The 24,952-nt window shown below is 43.8% G+C and overlaps 1 protein-coding gene across 8 annotated transcripts in view; it reads left to right on the top strand.

The window, feature by feature from the left end:
• ENAH (ENAH actin regulator) overlaps window positions 1-23,473 on the top strand; it is a 136,279-nt gene extending 112,806 nt beyond the window's left edge. For 5 of the 8 annotated variants that reach the window (XM_035008678.1, XM_035008675.1, XM_035008676.1 and 2 more), the window contains 11 exons: window positions 2,939-3,243; window positions 5,057-5,167; window positions 7,177-7,481; window positions 8,359-8,504; window positions 8,657-8,714; window positions 9,335-9,383; window positions 11,016-11,082; window positions 13,652-13,714; window positions 16,933-17,011; window positions 19,914-19,971; window positions 20,555-23,473. In XM_035008678.1, coding sequence (XP_034864569.1) covers window positions 2,939-3,243; window positions 5,057-5,167; window positions 7,177-7,481; window positions 8,359-8,504; window positions 8,657-8,714; window positions 9,335-9,383; window positions 11,016-11,082; window positions 13,652-13,714; window positions 16,933-17,011; window positions 19,914-19,971; window positions 20,555-20,592 — 1,279 coding nt within the window. In that variant the 3' untranslated portion in view covers window positions 20,593-23,473. The remainder of the gene's footprint in view (window positions 1-2,938; window positions 3,244-5,056; window positions 5,168-7,176; window positions 7,482-8,358; window positions 8,505-8,656; window positions 8,715-9,334; window positions 9,384-11,015; window positions 11,083-13,651; window positions 13,715-16,932; window positions 17,012-19,913; window positions 19,972-20,554) is intronic. The other 3 variants (XM_035008674.1, XM_035008672.1, XM_035008677.1) reach the window with 2 other exon arrangements.
• The last annotated feature ends 1,479 nt before the right edge of the window (window positions 23,474-24,952 follow it).

Below are 24,952 nucleotides of genomic sequence, written 5' to 3'. Positions count from 1 at the left end.
TGTCTCTCTCTGTCAAATAAATAAAATATTAAAAAAACAACAACAACAAAACAGATCAAACCAAAGAACGTCAATATGAAATGCAGTGTGGGGCACCTGGCTGGTTCAATTGGAAGAGCGTGTGACTCTTGATCCTTGGGGTCATGAGCTCAAGCCCCACTTTGGGTGTGGAGATTACTTTAAATAAATAAAGAAAAGAAGAGAAATGCAGTGTAGTCTTAGGATACTATATGGTGTAGCTGTATTAATGATGTAGACTCTGACTGTTGATTACACCAGGAATGCGTACTCTCCTGTGATTGTGCTGGGAGAGGCTCGGGTGTGGTAAGGGGGCCATAGGAGTTACTTGTAGGCAGTACCTGAAGTTAAAAGAAATGTCCGAAAAGAGTTGACAGTAATTAGAAACAGGGGTGGGAAGGTTAGAGCAATGAACTGTTGGTTTTTGTTAATAAGCTTTATGTACCTGTATTATGTTGATAAGAATAAAATGAAAGAGGTGTCATGGAAACAGAAAAAGGCCTAGGAACTTGTATCTTTTCATCCTGGATTTCTTGGTGAGCTGTTATACTCTGAAGCTAAACAGTTTCCCTTAGCTTCTGGACAGAGGTATGTTCTAATTAGAATAGTACGGGTGTATCTTTCCCTCTTGGACCACGTAGATTGCTTCGAGTATCACATTACAGAGTGTGCTCATATTTTTTGACACATATGGTGTGTTTTAAATGTAAGTCCCAGCCGAGTTCATTTATTAGAGGTCATTACAAAAAGAACCGACTCTTCTCTAATTTATTATTGAGAACATCCTTGTGAATACCCCAAATTTTTGCCTTCACTCCTGAAGCAGTATTGTTACCCCTCAGAAGCTGTGGTAGCTGGTGCTTTGTCTGGTGGCGTTGCCTTAAAACTCTGTAGCCGGTGTCTGACCCAGTGGCTGCTCGCACTGAGCACTGCTCTAGGAACGCACCCCCCCCCCCCCCCCCCCCGCCCATGCAGGTACCGTTAAGGACGGGGATAGGCCCAGAGAGAGCCTTCCTGCTTTTCTGAGACAAGGGGGATTGGCTCACTTGTCAAGTGGGCTTTTTCCTTTTCATAGTCTGTTTAGGAAACATGAAGGGGAGAGACTTCTGGAGAAATCTTGGTGGCTTCTTGGTGGTGCTGGGAGGGACAAAGCCGGGCATCCACGCTCTGTCACTTAGCTCTGCCTCTGCGGGGACCCAGCAGTTTATTAGCCAATCCAAGGAAAGTCCTCACGTGAAATTCCTGATCGTAGCTCACATTAATTGAGTGTTCTTATGCCCCAGGAACTTTTTAAAGAGCTTTTTGAGGCATTGCTTCATTTAACCTTACCCACAATGCTATGAAATATGTATAAGATGGGGTGGTTTTTTATTTTGGGGAGAGTTAACTTTTATAGCAAGACTATCGTTTAGGTCCGAGTGGGTACTTGGAGACATTTGCTTTCTCTGTTACTTACATGTATGGAAGTTAAAAGCAAACTGTATGTTTCAGAGCCATATACATTGGGCCTCTTAGGTTTGAATATAATCACAGCATTGGAAGTCCTAGAGTGAAAGGAGATTTTTAATTTAATTGCATAAATACTGAGACATTCCATACATTCTTAGACAAGGAGATTAAAAGACATGTGTTTTTCTCATTGATCTTCAAATTTAATAAAGCGTTAAATAGGATTGAGAAGGATAGGTCTTGGCAGAAGGGGTAAATTTAACAAAGTGATCCTGAAACTTACCCAGAAGAAGCTAAGTATCTGAGAATCATCTAGAAAAAGTCAAAAAGAAGAGTGATGAGGATAGTTGCACCCTACTAGATATTTATTTCAGATGTCAAAGTATCAAGGTACTGGTGCCATACTAAAGAAACAGATCCACCAACCAAAACGTTCTGGAATATCAGAAACAGTTAACACACATAAAGGTGGCATCCTAAATCAGGGCCATGAGCGACTCTAAATGGTGCTGTGACGTAGCTCACTCAGTACTACACATCCCAAACCCAAGATGAATTTCCTATGAACTAAGGATTTTGTTGTAAAAAACATGTAATGATATAACCTTGTTGTGAGAAGGGGCTAAGAAAGATCGCAGAGGCAGGTCACATAGAGGAATACCAGCACTAGACTTTCTATGTAAGTTACAAGCCAGATCACAACTTCAACAAAGTAAACACATTACGGTTTTAAATGAAACTTTAAAAATCAAAGGCTTCTAAAAAGCCATACTAAAAGTAGAAGTACATTACGACCAGCGTTTGTGACAAAGGGCTCTTACCTCTGATAGAGAAAGGAGCTCGTCAAGTGAGTAGGGAGCATGACCTGTCCGGAGCAAGCCGGTGGGAGAGCGCGTGCGGCGTGTCTCACTTGCGCGCTGTCTGGGAGCGGGCTCTCTGCCGCCGGAAAACGGGGATCGCATTCGCTGTTGGAGTGGAGAAGGGGATTCCCGTCTGTTGGGCTGCTGGGGAGCCCAGCCCCGTGCCTGAGCACAGTTTGGAGCCATGTTTCCAGAGCCTCAAGATGCGGTAGCCTTTCTCCCGGCTGGCCTGCCGGTAGGTAGTGATCCTTCAGCTGCCGTAGGGACAGGACGCGAAAGGAAGTGAAGCCGACTGCTGTCGAGCTTCGGCTGTGGCCGGCCACGGTGTTTCCTCGGAGGAGCATGACACAGGGACGTGGCCTTCATTTGTTGTAGCACTTCCCCCGTGAACAGTGCGAGTGGAGTGAGACGCCAGTGTCCTGTGCGGGTGGTGCGGCTGCGGCGCCATCGTGTGTGTCCCGTTTCTCCACTGGCGGATGGGGGTTGCAGGCTCCGGCCACTTTGTATCTGCTTCACGACCGAGGCGCGCGTAGGTTCATCTGAGGGACTGGGTGTTTAGTGGTGAGTGGCCCTTGTCGCACAGTTCTGATTTTTCAGTATTTAAATTTCAGGCAGCTGCAAGAGCAGCAGCGACAGAAGGAGCTGGAGCGCGGGGAGCGCGGGGAGCGCATGGAGCGGGAGCGCCTGGAGCGCGTGGAGCGGGAGCGCGTGGAGCGCGTGGAGCGGGAGCGCCTGGAGCAGGAGCAGCTGGAGCGCGAGCGGGAGCAGCGGGAGCAGCGGGAGCGCGAGCGGCAGGACCGGCTGGAGCGTGAGCGGCTGGAGCGGCTCGACCGCGAGCGGCAGGAGCAGCGGGAGCAGCGCGAGCGGCAGGAGCAGCTGGAGTGGGAGCGCGAGCGCGAGCGCAGGCTGTCGGCCGGTAAGAAGTGTGCGCCTCGCTCTGCCGTGGGGCGGGGGGGGGGGGGGGGGGGGGGAAAGGGGCCCGGGGGGGGGGGGGGGGGGCAGGCAGGACGGGCGGACAGGGCAAACGGGCAGCACTTGCTACTTTACCAGTTCTTGGTCCTCTCTGTGTGGCACATACTGCTTGGAGACTTAGGAAAGCTCTGTGTGGTCCGGCTTTCTAATTCTTCTGACTTGCTGTAAATTGGCTGTAAAGTGCAAGTGTCTTTTTATGGGAAATGTTTTATATCGGGTGGACTAGGAATGTATGACCCTTCGGAGGTTGCTTAAACTGTCTTGAATCCTGTAGGATTCAAGAAATGTGCTTGACGGCACTCTAGAGTTGTCCGAGGAGGAAAATACCCTCTCTACAACTGACTAGTATTTTATGGATGTCCCAATATTGCAGACTTTTAGTGAAAATTTCCAAGTCTGATGGAATTTATTGAAAGACGTAAGGGTTAAGATAAAACTGAAAGTTTGAGACATACGTTAAAATTGACATTTATTGGAATAGGATTTAAGAATTATTTTTCTATTCCATATGGCCTACATCAAAGGTCTCAGCATGGTTCTCAGTGTGGTCGATTGGTTTGTTGTTTGCAATAATTTGTTTTTAACTGCCTAATTATTTGCTGGGGTGATAGCCAGCAAAACAACACTTATCCACAAATAAGCATTGAATAGGGGGTTCCTAGCCCTTTATAAAACTTTTTACCAGTTTCGCTATTTGTTGTTCTTAAAAGACCAGTAGAACGTATTCTCCTGTTTGTGGTCCTATTCATGTAATTTTAATGTCCTTTTAGTGGGCTAAATAATGAGAATTAAGATACAGTCTTGTTCTTGCAAAGGATAAGCTAAGCCATTTAATTTATCAGTGTGCTTATCAGCGAAAAAACTGAGTTCTTCCTCCTCTGGGTCTCAAAATGCACGAACAAGTTCACACGTTCTCGGGTGAGATCAGTTCTTGCACACGTGCTTAGTTCGTGGGTACTAACTGTGGTCTACATGTGTACATTTTGTCTGAATGCTGGTTTTGTGGCTTTACTAGCTCCCTTTTTCTCTCTCCTTTTTTATCCTGTCCTTGCTGCTCCCCACCTTCTGTGCAGCTCCATCCTCCGACAGCTCCCCGTATAGCGCGCCACTTCCTGAGTATGCCAGTTGCCAGCCTCCTTCGGCACCTCCTCCATCCTATGCTAAAGTCATCTCAGCTCCAGTGTCGGAGGCCACTCCTGACTCTGCTGTAGTGACCGCTTTGCCACCTCCTTCCACACCCCCTACACCACCACTTCGACACTCAGCGACACGTTTTGCTGCATCTGTAGGTTCAGCCTTCCACCCCGTTCTTCCCCATTACGCTACAGTTCCTCGTCCTCTGAACAAAACCTCTCGGCCTCCTTCTCCTGCGAACACACCCTCTTCTCAGCCTCCAGCTACGAAGCCCTGTGCCTGGTCTACTTCCACTGTCGCGTCCCTCCCTCCATCTCCTCCAGTAATGATTAGCAGCCCCCCAGGCAAAGCGACCGGTCCGAGGCCTGTCCTCCCTGTTTGTGTCTCTTCTCCTGTGCCCCCAATGCCTCCGTCACCAGCAGCACCCAATGGGCCGCTTGACTCTGTCCCGTGTCCGGTGTCCCCACCGCCTACCTCAGGGCCAGCAGCGCCGCCGCCTCCACTTCCGCTGCCTTCCCTCGCACCGCGCTCACACTGTGGATCGCAAGCCTCTCCTCCTCCAAGCACCCCTCTTGCCTCAACTCCCTCATCCAAGCCTAGTGTTCTCCCTTCTCCCTCTGCAGCTGCCCCTGCCTCTGCGGAGACTCCTCTAAACTCTGTGCTGGGGGACTCCTCTGCTTCTGAGCCAGGCTTGCAGGCAGCCTCTCAGCCGGCCGAGACTCCAGCCCAACAGGGTAAGGCTTCCGTTGTTGCTACTAACAACGCACCCTGGAAACGTGGTGTGTCCGCGGCGGTCACTGCCTAGAGGCACGGGGAGGGTGGTTCTGGTAGGTGAACAGCCCTGTGTCACTGTGCCCAACTCTGTGTAACCTAAACAAGTCCAAGATGAGAGAGGCTCTTTCCTGGATTAAGTGCAGTCGGAGGATCAAGGTGGGGAGTGTCCGCACTGCTTTGGATTTTCGTGTCTTCCGCGGTATCGTAGCTGGAGGGGTGTTCTGGTATTTGAGGGCCTCCGCAACACGTTCCCTGTAAATCCCACTAGGAAAACGTTACTTGACACATTTCTCTACACGATAAATACATGGCCTGCCTAACTTGTCTTCCTTTACTTTGTGGGAAATTGAGAGATTCTATTTGGTGCCCAACTGAAGTCATGAGATGTGTCTTCCTCGAGTCTCCTCCTGAAGAGTTCTGATTCTTGGGCCCTGTTTCATTTTGGCCTCTCCTGTATTGGGCTTCCCACATTGGACTAGGTACGCCCCAAATCCTGAAGAGCAGCCCAACTTTGCACGAGGGGTGGGGAGTGTTGCAGGCCTGATGTATGCCCCAGGGGATTCCCGTGCTCCAGAAGTACAAGAAGTAGTGGCCTGAAGGGATAGTTGGAAGAGAACAAGCATCCTCCACAGTTATCCCCCCCACTTCCTCCCCTCGCCCCAACTGGCCGTCATGGTGACAGGGGAGGGAGGATGTAATCGTCTAAGTTTGGATTATTTGTAAGTAGAGAAGGACCTGGTTCCATAAGTGAATAAGAAGACACTTGGCAACACTTTTTTTCAAAGATAGGATCTAGCAAGAATTACAGGAATGAATATGACAACTAATTTGTACGTAGAAAGAAACGGTGTCATAGCCTGGATTTAATTAAAAACACTTCTTTAAAAAAAAACTTTGTTCTTAAGATAAGTAATAAGACCTGTTATTGCTGTGTCTATGTTTTTCCTGTTGACGCATCGATTTTGCTTAAACACTGAGTCAGAATTCTAGTACATGCAGGCTCGTGTCACGTGACGGTAATGCCGGACAAGGGGGCACAGTGAGCCTGACAAGGTCACGGGACCCACCTGCTGTGCCCTTACAAGCCCACAGCCCGAGGGAGGGAGGCAGTCTGTTGCTCTATGTTCCTCTAAGAGCTGCTGGTGTTTTCAGTTTCAAAAAATTACCACCCAGTGTGCAAATAACATCTTATTTGTCCTAAAATACCCCTTTAAAAGACTTCAAGGAGGGAGAGTGCCTACTAGCTCGGTCTTCTGATACTGAGTAAGTTCTCGTTCACTCTCTTTGTGATTTTACAAGATTTGGAGACATTTCTCTCTTACCCCTGTCTTCTAGACTAAAAGGAACTTCAAATTCTGTATCGTTTAATTATTTCTGGTAGTTACTTTCAGGTTGTACTTTGTTCTAGTAGATTCCTTTACTTCAGTGATTCTGTACACATTGGAGTTAAAGGTGGAACATTTTAAAGATGCGGGACCCGCCCCTCCCTCCTGTTCTCAGTCCAGCCACTGTGGCCATCTGTCAGCGCCTAAATACCGGTCTTCACTATGGTAGGCTTAAGGGTCTCAACCTTTACAGGTTCACACAGACTCTTGGGGGTCTGTTACTTCCAACAGCCCTAACTGCGGTCCTACACACGGGCTCGCTTCTTCAGGGGCACCGCTTCCATCACAGATTTTATAAGCACTTAAGCGGCTCCATGAACCCCCAAAGATGTAACTAAGTGACTTGTCGCACAGTTCTGTTAATAAAGCTCTAACATTGAAGTAAGATGTTAAATACTTTGCTTTGCATTTTAGTATCTTTTTAACACCGATCTAGACTTTAAACGTTATGCTAAATGGAACTCATTAATAGGTAGTAAATGTCTGAGGCCACTTAATTTAGCATGGCATCCTGCATCCCTTTCCACAAGATTGCGCCCGCGGCTCTGTTGTTGACGGTCTTATTTAACGTCTCTTTCTCTCAGGCGTTATCTTGGGACCACCTGCACCTCCGCCCCCACCTCCGCTCCCCTCGGGTCCCGCCCCGGCTCCAGCAGCGCTGCCCCCTCACCCGGGGCCTCCGCCTCCCCCTCCGCTCCCTGCCTCGGGGCCTCCGCCCCCGCCCCCTCCGCCCCCTCTTCCTAATCAAGCGCCTCCCCCTCCCCCTCCGCCTCCTGCTCCCCCCCTCCCTGCATCTGGATTTTTTGCCGGATCCGCGTCTGAAGACAATCGCCCTTTGACTGGACTTGCGGCTGCCATCGCCGGAGCGAAACTGAGGAAAGTGTCCCGGGTAAATGCACCTCCACGTCTCTGTGCTTTCTGCTTGTGCCTATTCTCCCTCAGTGACTGGGATAGCGGATTGACTGTCTTCTCATTTCATGAACCCTGTGTTACTTCACTGATTCAAAAATCTGAGACCGTTTATACTCGAGAGAGAATACAGCTTCTGTAAACCCAGCACCCAGACTCACCACTTCACATTTTACCGTATTTGCTTAATTCTTCTCTGTGTGCATGTGTTTCCTTCTGCGGGACACACACACTCTCCCTTTTTGTCTGAACTGAGAGTGAGTCAGACACACCACGTCTCCCGTCTCCCTGAACACTGGGGCGTGTGGTCTGTAGGAACAGGGACGCTCACCTACGTGCCCACTGGAGAATGATCAGGACTGGGAAGTTTGGACTCTTCTAATCTACAAATGTATTCAGATGTCACGTATTGTCCAACACTGTCCTTTACGGCAGTTTTCTAACCCAAGATCACTCAGTACATTTAGCTGTGACGTCCCGAGCTTGCCATAAAACTGGGATAGTTCCTTCACTGTTTCATATGTGAGGTTGACTTTAGTGAGCTCGCCCTTCAGTTTGGTTTCCCCAATAGTTTTCTCAAGATTAGTTTTGGATTATGCATGTTTTGGCAGATTACGCATTTTTTTGCCACCAGAGTGACGTGTCCTTCTCAGTGTATGGAACAGGGAGACATGTGGTAATGTTTTATTCCATTATTGTTGATGTAAACTTGGACGGAATTTCCACTGATTAATATAAAGTTAGTGCCAATCACTCCATTGGTTCTTAAAAAGATTTAAAAAATAATAATTGGATGTTTGTATTGAAATTAATGTCCTAAACACAGGAGTTTACTATCTGTCCATATTCTCATTAAGATGGAGGATGCCTCTTTACCAAGTGGAGGGACTACCATAGGTGTGAACCTGGCCTCATCGAAGTCAGACACGGGTCGTGGGAATGGACCCCTTCCTTTAGGAGGCAGTGGGTTAATGGAAGAAATGAGTGCCCTGCTGGCCAGGAGGTGAGTGAGAAACTATGTGAACACGTTCAGAATTGAGAGGATTGTGTTCATTTTATTCAAGTACAATTTAACTAGAGGCCGTTCTTCCCTTTCAGAGTAGTTTTTATACTAAGAGATGAATTTTTTAAAAATCTGATTTATCTTCTTTCTAGGAGAAGAATTGCTGAAAAGGGATCAACAATAGAAACAGAACAAAAAGAGGACAAAAACGTAAGTTCATAAAGAGAGTCTACTGCAACTGGAAACAGGAAAGCCAGGTGTAGCTCATTCAGGAAGTGATATCCGAGATTAGGTGGAACTTAGAATTCCTTATTTCAGCTTTTCACGTATTAGAAATGGCTTGTTTTGAGGATGATGTATCACGTTTTCATAGCCTTCTGTGTGCGACGGGCAGGGCATGGGGACCCGTGGGGAAGGGGCTGCACTCAGTTGTGGAGCGAATGCCGTACATTCACTCGATGTCCTGAATCTCATAGGGTCTCCATTTCCTTGCACTGAGAAGGAAGGAATTAGACTAATCCCCTAGGAGCCCCGTGGTTATCAAGCTGTGTGCCCGCCGTTGCTTCCCCACTGCATTTGGGCTTCGGCACCCTTCCTCCCGCCTGTCACTAACGTCCGGCTCAGTAGCGGTGGCTGGTGCCGCTCAGGAGGATGGGGGCCTGTGGGGGACAGAGGAGGCAGTTCTGGGCTGCAGTGGAAGGGAGAGGAGGCTAATGAGGGACACAGTGGGAAACGCAGCAGGCATGTTGGACATGGAAGCGTGTGAGCCCCTGAGTCTGTGCTCCAGGTTTCTGGCGGGTGCCATGTGATTAATAAGTGTTTCTATTTAGGAAGATTCGGAGCCCGTAACTTCTAAGGCCTCATCGACAAGTACACCCGGTAAGTTCAGGAGGTCTATTTTAACCTTTATGAACCTTCTCAAAATACTAATACTCCTCAATTAAAAATGCCCCATTTACCCATGTTGGGACCAGGTTCCTGCCTGGTGATGAAAGCGTTAAAGTTTTCATTCACGCTTGAAAGCAATGACTTGCTTTTCCTCTGCCTTTGTGAGATGGAGCGATCCATTAAAACCCAGAGGTTTTTTCCTGATGATTCTTTCTTTGAAAATCATAATTTTTACACATTCCATGTGTACTGCTTTTGAAGATTTGAGGCTCTTCACTAGAGCACGGAGACATACATGATCAGATGAAAGAGAAGTCCTTTTAGTCCTGGATTCTTAAAGGTGAAGTTTAGGTGAGCAGGTAGTTAGCACTCATGTCCATGTCAAAGCATTCTCAAATGGAGAGAGAGTGCTGTCCTTTTAGCCATACATTGGGGTAATACTGATAATCAGGGAGATAAAGCTTCTCTTATGTAAGGAGAAAAGAAACCTCCTTACAGCTTTGGGGAAGTGGTGTTGAACTCAGCGAGGTTTCTGATGTTGAAGACTCTAGGTTGCGAGTGTATTCCGTAGAATATGGACAGACTACCTCTCCCTGGAGGCATCTGACCAGCACAGCGTCTGTGACGAGGATGTGAGGTGCCGTTTCGTGTGTTGACTAAAGTGAAGAGTGGGTCTACCTGTTCAGCTTTTTATCTAATTTGAAATAAAGTGACGTGAATAATAAATTTGGTAATTTCGAGGAATTAATATCTAGAATGGCCCATGAGAAGTTTTTATAGAGAAATGTCCATGTTAATTCCTACCCATTTTGAGTTGGAGACTACCAGCGACCTCTAGAATTCCACTGTTTAGAAATTCTAAAAAAAAAAATTCTGTTTTGGTGATTGTAACCCATTTGACAAAAAAGAAAAAAATCTCACATTCTCATTACTGAATGGTGATTATTCAATATTTTGATGGCTGTATTGTGGTTAATATTGTGACTTTGTGAATTGTTTTTCCTCTAAATAGGACTCAGATCAGTTTGTTGATGTTACTTTCGTTAAAAATTCTCTGGTTTATGAACTACTTACTGTAATAGCTTTATTTTCTTCCAGAAGCCAAAATTAACATATATGCTGATACTGTAGAACTCCACTGTAAGTTAGGGTCACAGGACCGTTTACAAGTTGAAAAGAACTATGAATCCGCCCCCTCCCGCCCCCTCCCCCCTGGGGATGACCGTATTTTTATACAGATTTGCTCATAATTTCATGCACTCCCTGAAGCTTATGCAGACCCCAAGCTGAGAACTCCATGTCTAATTAGGGAGCCCTGCTTTGCTAGAGAGGCTGTGCATCTCCTGGTGTGTGGGCTTCCAGTGTCGGAGACTTCGCAGCCTGTGGCTTTCCCAGGGGGCTCGTCACACTTGCTTACTAATGTCCTCTCATTTTAATGTCTGAAGTTGTACAAATTAGAATCCTTACAGATTTTAAAGTTCAGAATTGTAATTAAAAATTTTTCATTTGTATTACTTACATAAACATATATGATGTTACTTAGTATTTCGTTATTTGTTTTACAATAAGTAACTCTGGGAGCACATAGGATACTTCGTAACTTAATGTTCCTTATTTTTAAAGAACCAACCAGAAAACCTTGGGAAAGAACAAATACAATGAACGGCAGCAAGTCACCTGTTATCTCCAGGTATGTTTGTTTTCTGACTTTTATGCTACATGTGTATCTAAAAAGAAATTAACCTCTCCAAACTCCAGTGGTAGATTTGAAATAGTACAAAGGAGCAGATGAAATCTGGAATTCTTCTGCTGAAGACCACTGAGCACCATCGTACTTTTTCTAGTGATTGGATGCTTACTGTGAGCCAGGTTGTCTGAAATTTTAAGATAGCTTTTATTCCTCCCAATTTCTTTATTTTGAAAAATTCAAAACTACAGAAAAGTTGAGAGAATAGTGGAGGAACCCAGATTCCTCAGTTACCAGTTCTGCCCGCCTCCCTTCCACACATGTTCCTCTGGGTTGGAGAGCAGTTTGCAAATCCTTTAGCATTTTCCGTAAGAACTGGGATATCCTTCTGTGTAACCCCAGTGCCATTGTTGCTCTCAAATTTAATGTTGAACAATGGTATTATGTAACATATTCACATTTCCCCAGTAGTCTCAGTGACATCCTTCATTTTGTAAATGTCATTTTTAAAAGAAACTTCTATATTTTAAATTGAAAAGCAGCTGGAGAGAAATGCCTGCAGTGTTTAAGAGAGAGCAAAATAAAACCTGAAGTTTTGAATTTGTGAAGTAGAAAGATTGATTTCTGTCTCAGTTGGAACTTCTAGTTATAATCAACTTAGAAAAGATAGTGCCCAGAAACAAGACTAGTGAATTTCTCCCAGTGGGCGTGAGGCATGATCTTAGCAAATTCAGCATTTCTTAGCTAGGCATATTTTATTGTCATACCAAATTTGTATCTCAGGTCTTGCACGTAGATGAAACTTTTTCTGGATTTATGAGACAGTTTAAAGGACTTAAATTTTTTTCCAGAAAAAAAATATGTGTTTAGAGACTAAAAAGTTTTTGGCCTTTTCTCTCAGAGTTGTTTGCTTTATTTTTACCTCTTAAAAAGCAAACTTGACTCTAATAGAAAAATACAAGGACAGACCTCACATTGCCACAAATCTGTTCAGTGTTAGCCTAAATCTAAATTTGGATTTGTTTTTATGTGGTTCTTTGTTCCTGTAGGAAAGATTCGGTGATGACACAGTTATTTAAATTCCTCAATGCCTTTTCGACTGTATAGAAGCTTTTAGTTTCTCAGTGACTATAAGATGAATGTATTTGATTTTAGGAGAAAATGCAGGAATTGCTTTTGGTGGACATGTTTTCAATAGAATAGAAAAATTGCACATTTGTGTTTATCAGATACCTGATTGATGTGGCCTTCCAATGCGTCTCTGGTAGTTTTTATAGATTTTCTCCACGAGCACATTTTGAAGCCTGATTTATCAAGTACGTATCAGAGAACAGAACAGTGATGCCCCATGTATCTTTGAAGACATAAATGGGACGGGAAGAATTTTTCTCTTTGTGTCTACTCTTCATCCCTACCTTATTGATATGGGTTCCATAGTGAGCCTGAAGTGAACCCTAAGTCCATCGAGGGACATGAAATGGCTTCTCCAAATGGAATAAAAGTTCCTTGACATGTTTGGGTTCATTTAAAAAATATTCTTTGAAAGATTTTTCACACTTCTAAAGGAAGTTTAATAAGTGTTCTGAAAATCACCATTTAAAAAAGACTCTTCTGTAGATTAACCAGATACTGGTTCTTATTATCTAGTGGTGTATCGTTATGGTGTCCTGCTCTGGTAGGTGGTTTTCTTCTCCTTTCCTGAAATGGAAATTTGGAAACGCCATCGCTTCCTGACCACTCCTACCTTTTGATTTGATCCAGCCAGTGATACGTGTCTTAAAATTTCACCGCAAGCAGTTTTAAGCCATGAAAGACTTTAAAAAGTATGTTGGAAGGACTAAACTGGATGGCTTTTCATCCCAAGTTTTCTCCCCTGTTCCTGCTGAGAGCCAGTGTATTAATACGGCCACTTGATGTTTTGTTTTTATTGAAGTGCACCTCATCCTTTTGTGGTGGTGAAAGTACCCCTTTCTCTTAGGAATGTCCATGTCGAGGTTATGTTAGTGATAGGATGGATCAATACCCTGTCATACACATGAGGTGTACTGCATTGTGCTCTATTTATTAAGCAAAGATGCCAGATAGTAGGGTAAAAGCAAAAATGTCATTAAAATTACTTGAAGCTATGACTGGAATGTCCCATTGGAAAATTTGTGAGTTCTCATATTCAAGAGAACATGTGAAAATTTGTGAGGTCTGATATTCAAGGTAGAAAAAGAGTTTCCATGCTTTTTTTCTGAGAAGAGTTAATTTTGTACTTCAAACTACAGTGATTTTTGATACTTATTGATACTTTGTGTAGCAGCTTTTACTATGTCTGCAATCTCTAAAAGTGGTCATTGCGCCACGATTTCCTTTTTGTTCTCTGTAATTGTCAAATGAGTATCTTAAATAACCAGAATTAGTGTCCAAGTACCTTCTTTTGTATTGGGGAAAAAACTACTGTTTTAAGGTTAATGGACTCCTTTCATTGTTTTGCTGTGACTACAAGTCTATAAAACAGAAACATAGTGCGAATTGTTTTTTAAAAGCTCTATTGTATTTCCCTTTAAATGGTTTTTCCCCTTCATAGACGGGATTCTCCAAGGAAAAATCAGATTGTTTTTGACAACAGGTCCTATGATTCATTACACAGGTATCATCCTGATGTGACTTTGTGGTTTGAGACTTCGAAATAACATGTTGAGGATAGGGCTGAGCTTTTTCTACCTGGACTGGTAATCACCACAAGGGGAGATGCTTGAGGAAGATCGAATCTTTCATATTAGCTTTATTTAGAGCAATTTTTAAAAAACACTAAGAGATTTTAAGTAGAAAAGTTAGTAGGGTTCATTCCCCTGCCTTCATTTTCTAGTCGGATCAGGGTACCTATGAGTGGTGGACACACCAGCAAGGCCAGAGTGGGGTCTGAGGCCCCCTGTGTCTTCTCCAGCCACTTGGCAGCTCTTGCATTTTCTTCTGAAGGCTTTTCTCCTTAGAAGCTTGAGACAAAGCCTTTAAAAGGTAGAGAAGAAGATTTGTACTCTGTGTCAGTGGAACACGGGACTACATTACAGCCACACTTGTGAAAAGTGGATTCCTGGATGAACATCTGTGTCTCGTCCGTTTGTTGCAGCAGATTGCGTGCCTTTACCAATCTGTCTCCCGTCCTGGGCACGTGGTTTTCCAGGATGAGTCCTGTTACACCATTTTTTAATTAAGAAAATTAAGAACCATTTATTTCCTTCTTAATTAAAGAAATTGACAATTTTTTATAAAAATCCTCAAGTGTTTAAGCTTATATTTAGAACTGATTTGGAGGAACAGGGGCTTTAAATATTGTGGTAGTTATTTGATAGGCAGCTGTTTAGAGGTAACACAGAAACTTCTGGGAAGGCCTCATACTTTGTTATCAATTATGGTGAAAACCCATAGATTACAAATCACCGAGGTTTGCCCATGTTATCATATGCACCTATTTTTAAATATACACATCAAGTCTCCTGGGAGCATGACTTAAATAGTATATGGAGGGGTGTCTGTGGCAGTGAGTCAGGGGTTGTGCAGACTGTATTTGGCCAAATTACTTTAATGCCATTGATGATTAAAATATTTGATAAGTTTGTCAGCCAGTTAAATCTGCATAAAATGTTTGTATTACACGCATGAAATAATTTTTCCTGCTTTTTTCAAGGTGGTTTAATCATTGTCACCAAAAGACTTACTTGGAAAGTTTGCTAGTACACAGGAAGATAGCATTTAATGAGATTTTCTGTTGTTAATCTTCTCAGTTCTCTTGCTGCTTTCCCACGTAGGGCCCCTTGATAGATAATGTTGATAAACCTTTTTTAAAAAAGTGGTGATTACTTCTTTCCTTCAGTATGAAAAGTTCCCCCCTTTAGTTAATTATCATGGTGGTGGTGGTGGTGGTGGTGGTGGTGGATTGCATGTTAGCATGAATTAAAATTTCTTAATTGCATGTTTCCTCTATAGTTTATTATGTAACAATAATGTGTTGTATTTAATAAGTATGGATATATTCATAACATACTGCCGGTTAATTAGCAGACTACAGTTGCTCATGTGAATGTTGGGGATATTCATTATATAACCTGGGAGAAAAGCATTCACTGGTTGTACCACTTAAATGTGAAAAGTGAAAGAAAAGCAGAGAAATTAGGAGTGTCAGTCTGGCGAGCAGGAACAGAGAGCGTGGGTAAATAAAACACAGTGTGTGGACCGTCAAGGGTGTTCCCCAGATCGGCCTGTGCCCAGGACACCTGCCGTGTCTGCTGTGGCTCTCTCTACCTCCTCTGTGACCGGGGGTTGCTGCTGGCCCCTCAGCAAAGGGAGAAGGTGTATCCTCTCTAGAGGAAAGGAAATGTGTCCTATAAGTAAGTCTCTTCCACCGCCCCCCTATGCCTAGCTCTCAGGGCTTACTGAGTGAAATTTTCTGAAAGTTGTTTTCCCTGGTTCATCCAAGCAGGGCAGCAGAGATCTCATAAAATAAAACTGGTTGACTTGCTTTACATGACAACTTGTTAAGCAGCCATATGTTTGATATGAAAGGAGATTAGCTCAGTATTTCATTTTCACAAACAATGCCTGTGGGTTTGGAGTATAATATGCCTTGTAAGAGTTACAAAATCATAACTTGGAAAAGTTACGGTGCGTACTGAGTTTTGATTCAGATTTGTGATGTTGGTCCTCTGCAAACCTGAAGACATGTGACTCAGCTGATAGTTTTCATCTACACTGGGTTGTGGTCCTCAAAGCATAGCCACTTACCATACTGAACCAGAACATAGAGGAGTTAAGACTCTAGATTTTCCCCTGGGATTTCCTCTACTTGCCGGAATTGGAGAGGAGCCATGACTGGTTTATTTGATATTGAAACTTTTGCTTAAAATATACCTAATTTCTAAGACTTACTTCTTCGTGTAGAATTTTTAATAGAAGCTAAACTTCTGAATGTGTAGTAATAATTGGCAAACTGCTTCTATGTGGCATTTCCTTTTTTTTTTTTTAAAGATTTATTTATTGGAGAGAGCGAGCGTGCATGCACGTGGGGGAGGGGCAGAAGGAAAGGGAGAGAGAGAATCCCAAGCAGATGCCCCACTGAGTGTGGAACGCCACGTGGGGCTCAATCCTGCGACCCTGAGATCACAACCCCAGCTGAAACCAAGAGTCAGATGCTTAACTAACTGAGCCACCCAGGCGCCCTATTATTATTATCTTTTTTTAACAAAATTAGTTGTAAACACGTCATTCAGATGGCATCTCCATAAAAACTTGTCTGGAAACAGCCACATAGCCAACTGGATATGAATATACTTTTAATTATTTCCCCAGCATTCTTATTTATTTGGATGCTTGAAATGGCATGAAACACATAGAATGAATCATGCTTATTACTCAGATGGTTTTATCCCATAAACCAAGGCATCGAATTTGTAAACTGATGTATCTTAGTGGTTGGTCTGCCAGATGTTTAGTAGGCTCTGCACTCTTTCAGAAGAACGAGATTGCACTCCTCGGGCCTCAGTGTCGCAGCTGGTCTGGCGTGTCCGTCCCCGTCAGCGTGCTGCACACGATCCCGTTTCCCAGAGAACGCGCTCCTCTGCCCTTTACTGAAGAAGTGTCTTCATCCCGTCACCGTTGTCTGATTTGTTTACAAGTAACTGGAAACATTGAGCAAAGTGAAAAATACTTTGTTTTCTGTTCTAATCAGTCCTGCAACTTTGACAATTAACTTTTTAACATCTGTGTTTTAAGTACTGAAACATGGTGTTGGGTTGGTAAATTTGCAATTTTTTGTAAACTCTTAAACATCCCAAGTGTTGTTTACCTGTCCTGGAAATTCCATTTGTACAGACCAAAATCTGCACCTTCATCACAGCCCAGTGCCAATGGCGTCCAGACGGAGGGGCTAGACTACGACAGGCTGAAGCAGGTAGGCGCTTTCCCTCCGCATGCACTGGTGTCTCTGGAAAAATGTCTGGTGTGCTGGCATTTGATGGGTGGTGAATGTACTGGAAAAGAATAGAGTGTTTAGGTCTTTCTATGCAAATGAAACAGTGATATGACTACTGTATTGCTTTTTCAAATCTTCATTTTTTTGGGTCAGTGCGTTCACGTAAAGTTCCAGCGGTGGTGGAGAGTGGGGCAGGTGACTTCATGGTGTAATATAAACTTTAAATGTCAGTGCATGGTGTATAATTGTAAAAGGAAAATGGGGTTGCACTTTCCGCTGACGGCAAAAATGGACCCAGTGAATCTGGTTTTGGCAAGAACGTGAGGGAAATGGGCACTCTCGTATACTTTCATTTCCTAGAAGCAGTTGGGAAAAGAGATGACGAGCCTTAAAAATAAATATCTTACCTTTGAACCCAGCAATTTCACTTCCAAGAATGTATGCTAAGAAAATATTGCAGAAGTATATAAATCTGTAGTGTTGGGGAGGGCCCCGTGGTCATTAAGGAATCAAAAATGAGAGTATTGAATACTGAATGATGAAAAAAGGATCTTGTCCATATTTTGGATACCTCTGCATTATACACATAGGTACTCAAACAAGAAAGGGGAAGGAGTGATAGGTGAGAAGATGTGTGGGCCTTTAAAATATTTTATTCCCAGAAGAGGTAAAATAATTTTTAAAAAAATTGGTAGTGTTAAAAAAAACTTAAAGGGAGGGCCAGTGTACACACCTTATTAGTAAGACAGTGGTCAGTTTCACAGACCTGAACCCAGGTTTGCTGCAGCGAGCAGGGTTGCCTTGGGCTTCCGGCCCCGCACCCTGGGGACCTCTGAGAATAGTGACCCACACCACTCCCTGTCGCAGCCTCGTACTGACCTGCTGGTGGATGTGCAGGCCAGGGGCTGGCTGGGCTCCTAGCACGGTGCTGTCTTCTCGCCCTCGTGGGAGGCCAGGCAGGCAGTGCTTATACCCAGACTGCACGTCCGAGGTTCCGAGGCGTTCATTCCGTGGCTCAGCCCCACAGCTCGGTCAGTAGCTGAGTCAGGATCAGAGCCCTGAGATCTTTGCTCAAAGCCTGTGTTCTCTGTGCTGTCACTCCTTTGTCAAATGTCTGGGAGCTCAAAAAGGGACCAAGAATGTTGCAGTCATAGGAGTTCAAAATTAAAGTCAAATATGAATTAAAGGGAGAAATACTAACAATAATTTCAGATAAATCTAATTTTTATACTGCAAAGCTATTTGAGAAGTTAAATTGAGTTATATAGTTTGAAAAGGAAGCTTGAGGTCATTGATAATCAAGCCCTAATTTTCCTGTATATTAAACATGGCTTTCTTTTCTTGAAAAACACGTTAAAGTAGACGCTTGCACACACTTGAAAACGTGGTAAATTCTTGGCTATCTGAAGTGTAGTGGAGAAGAGAGGAAAGGTTTCCTGTTAGGGCTGCTTTTAATAATAATTTGAATAAGGATATCTGATAGTTTGTACTAAAAATTTCTGTGCTTGTTTTGTCATTGGTAAAGTGGAGGAGTTATAGTAATTGATAGTTTCAACCTTATTTTAAACATGAAAAGCTTTTTAAGAAAATGAACCTTAAATAGAGCGATTTAATTTTACCCAAGGTGTGCAATAATAAAGAAGGTCACATATTGGAAAGTAATCCATCCAAAGGGGAGGTGTTATTCTTCAAATTGTGTCACCTTGTCAAAGCCCTTTTAGCTGGCATGTGACATTGTTCTTGGTAATTTGGGGAGGGGAGGGGCAGAGGGAGAGGGAGAGAGAGAGTCCCAAGCAGGCTCCATTCCCAGCCTGGAGCTGGACGCAGGGCTCGATCTCACAAGGCTGAGACCATGACCCGAGCCGAAATCAAGAGTCAGACGCTCAACTGACTGAGCCGCCCAGGAGCCCCTGTTCTTAGTGATTTTTTTTTAAGTTTGGGTGGGGGTAGGGTGGTTGTCCATTATTTCAAAGTGAACTTATAAATACAGATTTTGCAAAATATTTGAAGGTGGAGTGGTTTTCATGGAGGAAGGAGCATCTAGAACTATTAAATCAATACAAATAGGGATCACACAAGTACTGTAACATTTCTAGTAGCCATATTAAATGAAGAGAAATAGGTGAAATTCATTTTAATATATTTTATTTAACTTAATATAACTAAAATAATATTTCAATATGTAATCACTATTTTAAAATTACTCATTATTACACGTTGTTTTTTTCACACTAAGTCCTTGAAATCTGGTGTGTGTTTTCCCCGGCAACGCATCTCATTTCACACTGGCTACGTCTCGGGTGCTTGGTGGCTCCATGTGGCTGTGTCTTCTGTTTATCGGTTCGGACCGTGTAGGTCCAGCAGGGGCCCAGCCACCCTCGTCCTACCCGTTAGGGCAGCCCGTAAGGCCGCTCCAGGGGAGTCTCAGGTTCCTAGAAGCATGGTTTGGCAGCTGTGGTGTTATTCCTAAGGAATCCCATACTTCAAACCAGATCACAGATTGGCCAGGATCTGCTCGTCTAGTTTACTTCTCCTGTTCCTTGAAATTTCATTACGGGCCATCTTTCAGACTGCTCCGAGAAGACGAGGTTGAGGGCAGAGCTATTCCTGTTCTAGAAATTACCTGAATCCTACCTTTCACTGGATGGCAGAGCATTCTAATGTTTCATGTTTTGCTAGGCTACAATAAGCAAAGGCTGGGAAGACTGTTAAAACAGAATCATTGCCGGCCTGCTCTAAGACAGCCTTGTCTGGGAGGGACTCCGGCAACACAGACCATTCCTCAAACTTCGTATATTCCTAAAATTCTGTATGACCAAGAATATATGTAGTGGTGATTTTTTTTTTTCTGTATTCCTGATGTGTTTCTCTCATATTTTAGGACATTTTAGATGAAATGAGAAAAGAACTAACAAAGCTAAAAGAAGAGCTCATTGATGGTGAGTATATGAACAGATTTGCTGTCCCTGTAATGTTTGAGAATATCCTTTTTTAAGGAAATGCACATAAAGAAAGAACCAGTTTATTACTTGAGGGCATAAAACAATTACTTTTGCATAGTATCCTGCCCTTCACTTGGCTTATTAGGATGTCAGGGAGGAGCCCTCTCCTTCTTACGGTGGAAGTTATTTGTGAAAATAGGAATGAACGAGGTCCCTATGTCAGGGCTTGAGTAGCGTCAGATGGAAGTCCAGGCGGATGGGCCCGTCTCTGGCCTCGCGTCCCACCTCGCTGCCTTCTCTGCAGACCCTGAGCCCACAGAGTCCGTGTTGTCATTTTGCACACAAAAGGGAGAGAGCAAATGAGAAAGTGTGTGTGTGTGTGTGCGCCTGCACATACATAAATCAGTACCGTCTTTGTGTCAAGAAAACACAGGTCTGTGCAGTGTAAGATACAGGGTCCGTTCGTTTCCTTATTACTGGGAGTTTGAAGACAGCCACTGAGATTTCTTAGGAGTGAATCACTCATTGATTTTACCTCATCGTCGTATTGACTTGAAATACGTTTCCTTTTCGTGCCCAGCGATCAGGCAAGAACTGAGCAAGTCCAATTCTGCATAGAGAGACGAGCCGAGGAGGAATAGGACTTTAGTCTGGAGAAAGGAGAAAGACCCCTGCGAACAACAGCTGTTAACAACAACAAACCCCTACATTTGTGAGCTGTGACGAAGACAGTGGAGACAAACAGTCAGAAGGAGGAAAACCAACATCCTCGCGAGCCTTCAGACGCTATTGCTCTGGCGATAAGCTATTTCCCTCCCAGTTTGCTGCTTTTTTCTGACCTTTTCAATAGGATGGAAGAGTCGGATGCGAATTCCTGTTTCATAGTTATGCAGAAAGTACTAAACCCATCAGGCAAGATCGCCGTGCATTGAAATATTTTCATGTCAAGACAAAATAGCACGTTTTTCACAATCCATTGCTAAAATAAAGGGGAGAAAGGCTTAAGTTTGTTTTCAGAGAGTGCTGACAAAGAATTGAGCAAGTTACACTATTATATTGTAAATGTTTCTCTCAGGTTTGTCTTCCTATCACATTTGATATTCCGTGAGGAATGGAGATCAGCCCTGTGTAGGTTAATATCCTAAAATGTGCAACAAATGGAATTGTATGTGTTTTCCAAGGGTGATATTTATAAGAAAGTGTCCTAAAAATGATTTGTCTGGCTTGAGGAATTTTAGAATGATAGGAAGTCTCTCGAGTTAGCCTTCATGCAATTTTGTAGATTAAAACATAAAAATCGTCCAGAATTTAAAGATTTAGATGCCTTCCTAAATTGTTAAAATGCTTTACCAAATCTCTGACTCCTACATAATACACACCAGTGGTCAAATGTAAAACAATATATTGTAGACTTACTGTAGGTTTTCAGCCTTTTTTAGATTTATGCATGTGGACATTTTTATAATGTAATTACAACCACCACAAAATTAGCTTTTTTAATTGCAGACAGTAATGCATGTCCCACTAATACGTAGCGGCCTTTTCAGGCCTGGTCCCAGGGAAAACCTTTTGTAGAGTCTGGGGTGGGTGGGAGGAAAGGAAGGAATCATTTTTTTTTTAAAGTTAATTTCTGCACTGTCTTTGTTTTCTCAACGACTTGCATGAATACTAATGAGGACTGTTTTGTGACTTTAATTGGTAAATATGTTAGCAGAACCAAGTACTCAATCTTTTACGTCATGTCTTCAGCTGTTCGTATTTTAACTTGAGTAATTTCAGTGGTCTGAAACATGATTCTGAGCTTCACATGGATTACATTGTACTGTGGAACTCGAAAATTCGATCCCTGAATTTGGCAGTTATTTACTACCTAGGTGCCCTGCAGTTGGACAGGTGTTCAGGTACATGTTCCTGACCATGAAGCTGCTTTTGAATTTTGTTACATGGAAACACATGGAGTAGCCATGTCCACAGCAACCAAGGTCACAGATACCATGTGGCTGAGGGGACCAGCGAGGGGCTCTGCATGGTTCTCTTGTTGTGACCGAGCAAGATTCACGTGGTGGGAAGAAGGACCTAGGTGGTCTGCTCACCCCCATGCGGGTGTGCACGCCTGTGCGTGCCCATGTAACCCACGCCCTTCTCCTGGAAACTCGCAGAGATTAAAATGGAGAAATTCTATATGTTGCAATGATAGATTTTTTTTTTAATTTAGGAAATCACAAATTCTCCAGACTCTCCATCTTGATTTATTCTTCAGTTATGTGCCATATTTGCTTTGAAATCTTTGATTATCTGAAGTTTTACTAAAATTTTGAAGACATAATCCATTTTCATCTGCTTTCTAGATTTTGTAATCTCAGTTGGTCATACAGCTTGTCAGTAGCATAGTTTACCATTCAAAAAAGGTTTGAGTGAGGGAATTGTTTTCCTTGTTAAAATAGTTCCTGTTTCTGTAGAGACTTCAGTTTTAGATTAATCTGTGATGGATGAGCTATGATAATTCACATCTACAGTTTTGTATCCACCATTCATCGTCAGGCAGTAGTAGGAAAGGCATTCAAGCTGCAGCAAGCCTCTAAAGTCCTGTCTTCTAAAAGAAATTGGAGGCACTTTGATCTTTATTATTGTCCTTTTGATTATGCAAACACTTGGATGGTATAAACGCTCACGTCCCCTATAAATCTGGTGAGAAATCACTTGATTTTGTTGGTGAAGTTAGTCTCTAGTAGGATAGAACACTGGGTACAAGTGGTCCAAAGTCAGAGAAAAGACTTACAGCAACACGCTGGATCTTAGTGCGGAGCTGGCGTAGGCACTCGGTGTCTCGTGCCTTGGCCCGATTCTCCCAGGAGGTCTGTGTAACGGGACAGGGCCAGTGCTGGGTCACAGTGCGTTCCATCAGTGTGCGTTCGTCCGGATCGCTAAATGTGTTCTTCCCAATCACTGTACACATTTACTGTCCTATGGGACAGTTTTGTCGTCGTTAAGAGATTTCAGTAACTAAAATGGGAAGCAGAAGCTTAGGTGACTTTCCTTAGTGGGTGATGTTCCTTGGAGCCCGTCATGCCGACGGTGTTCATGCTCTGTGCTCACTGGGTGTCCGAAGCCGAGTGCAGTTCAGGGGGTCCTTTCTGATGACAGGAAGGCACTTCTTTCCTCAACACTGTGATCTGACCTGTGACAAATCTGTCCTATACGCTCTGTAAATGGCGAGCAGTCCATTGCAAACCAACTGAATGTACACATCTTAACGCCGGTGCTGAAATCTCTCCACAGAGTAGTCGTCGTGATTTCACAGTTTGTTCACAATTTGCAAGCATCACGTGTCAATCCGAACTGAAGATGAAACACTAATGAATGTTGGATTCTCATGCTTTAGGTGTGCTTCCTTTTTAGATTTTTCGGTTCTCTGCTATTTTTACCGTACTGTTTCATTTACATTTCCTACCGCTAACTTCGTTTGTGTGATTGAAATAAACTTGCAGTATATACATGTTGCTTGTTTGTGACGCTTAGATGACACTATGAAATAATCTGTCGGCTCTACAGTAAGTTCTTCTGAATGTGAAAAGCCCAGGACTTCACTCCCCAAAGTTTACACAGCTCGTCACTGTTCCTTCCAGATTTCCTAAGTTGAAAATACTGAGTAACACAGAGGGAAGATGTGATCATGTGTCTCCTCCGTTTGTTTCAAATGGCTGTTGCGTGTCCCCCGGCCCACCTCTGCATGGTGGCTTACTCCTCCCGTCAAGAGCTCAACAGAGGTGTAATATTTTACTGTTTTGTTCTACAGCGTAGACACTGGAACTCACACAGTTTCCCTTATGTAGTTTGCGGGTGAAAGGGCCTTTGCAAGCCCTGAATTTTAAGCATAGGAACGTCTGATCTGTGGTGTTTTGTACACCGATTTCATGAAGACTTCGTATGAGCAGGGACACTGTTGAGCTGACTGATTTGGAGTCCATTGTTGAAATTCTGATGCCTTCATTGGAGGTACAGTAAGCCCTGTCTTTCCACTTTCACCACACCCCGGGTTCTCTCCGTCATCCTCTCCACTGGCTGTGGGCGCCTGCAGCATATCCCCGTCCACAGCTCCAAAAGTGTCAGCTGTCTCAGGCGCGTGCTTCTCTGCATATAGAAATCACAATGTTCGTGTACAAACCAGAATCATTTCCCATTCAGAAGTGAATCCAGCAACATGGGACCCCTGGGAGGCGTAGTCGGTTGAGCCCAACTCTTGGTTTTAGCTCAGGCCATGATCTCAGGGTTGTGGAATCGAGCCCCACGTTGGGCTCTGCGCTCAGCACAGAGTCTGCTTCTCCCTCTGCCCCTGCGCGCGCGCGCTCTCTCTCATAAGTAAATTCTTTTAAAAAAAAGTGAATTAAGTAACAGATTGCAACCTTCTCAATGTGCCTAGCCACAGCTTGTGTGTCTCCTGAGAGCTGTATGTACCTTCAGTGCTATTGTGAAGAGTTGGCCTCTTGGTTCTAAGTGTTAACCCTCCACGGCACAGTTTACCAAGGAATGCTGTGTCATAACTTTATAACCCCGTAGCCTGAAAACGGTACTACATAAAGTGCACTGTGCGCAAGAACGCTCCAGGGACTCTTGCTCCTTTATGTCTCTGTCCTGTAGTCTCCTTTCCTAAAGACGTTTACTTCAAAACCCCAAACTTGTTGTTGTTGTGCCGTTTTTGTTTTTACTAGAAAGATGGATTTGTGTCCGTACGTCTCCTCAGAACTCTAAGGGATGTGAAAGGGGTCCCCAGAGTGCATCCAAAGGGCTGATGCTTAATACCTCTGACATGTCCCTGAAAAGTCACTTAGTATTTATACTCGGGTGCTCTGAAGTTGTCAGAACCTGGAGCATGTATAAGGAGCTGTGAATGTGAATGAAGTGTTCTAGGGGCCTTCGGTGCCATGCAGAAGGGGTGAAGAACACTGACTCAAGAGTAGCTTTCTCTGGGGTCTGAGCA

Source organism: Mirounga leonina, unplaced genomic scaffold (assembly GCF_011800145.1).
Source record: "Mirounga leonina isolate KUSES-001 unplaced genomic scaffold, KU_Mleo_1.0 Mir_152, whole genome shotgun sequence".
In the NCBI taxonomy this organism is placed as follows: Eukaryota; Metazoa; Chordata; class Mammalia; order Carnivora; family Phocidae; genus Mirounga; species Mirounga leonina.
Note: the sequence above shows the minus strand (reverse complement) of the source record. Positions and strands in the feature narration are given on the sequence as shown.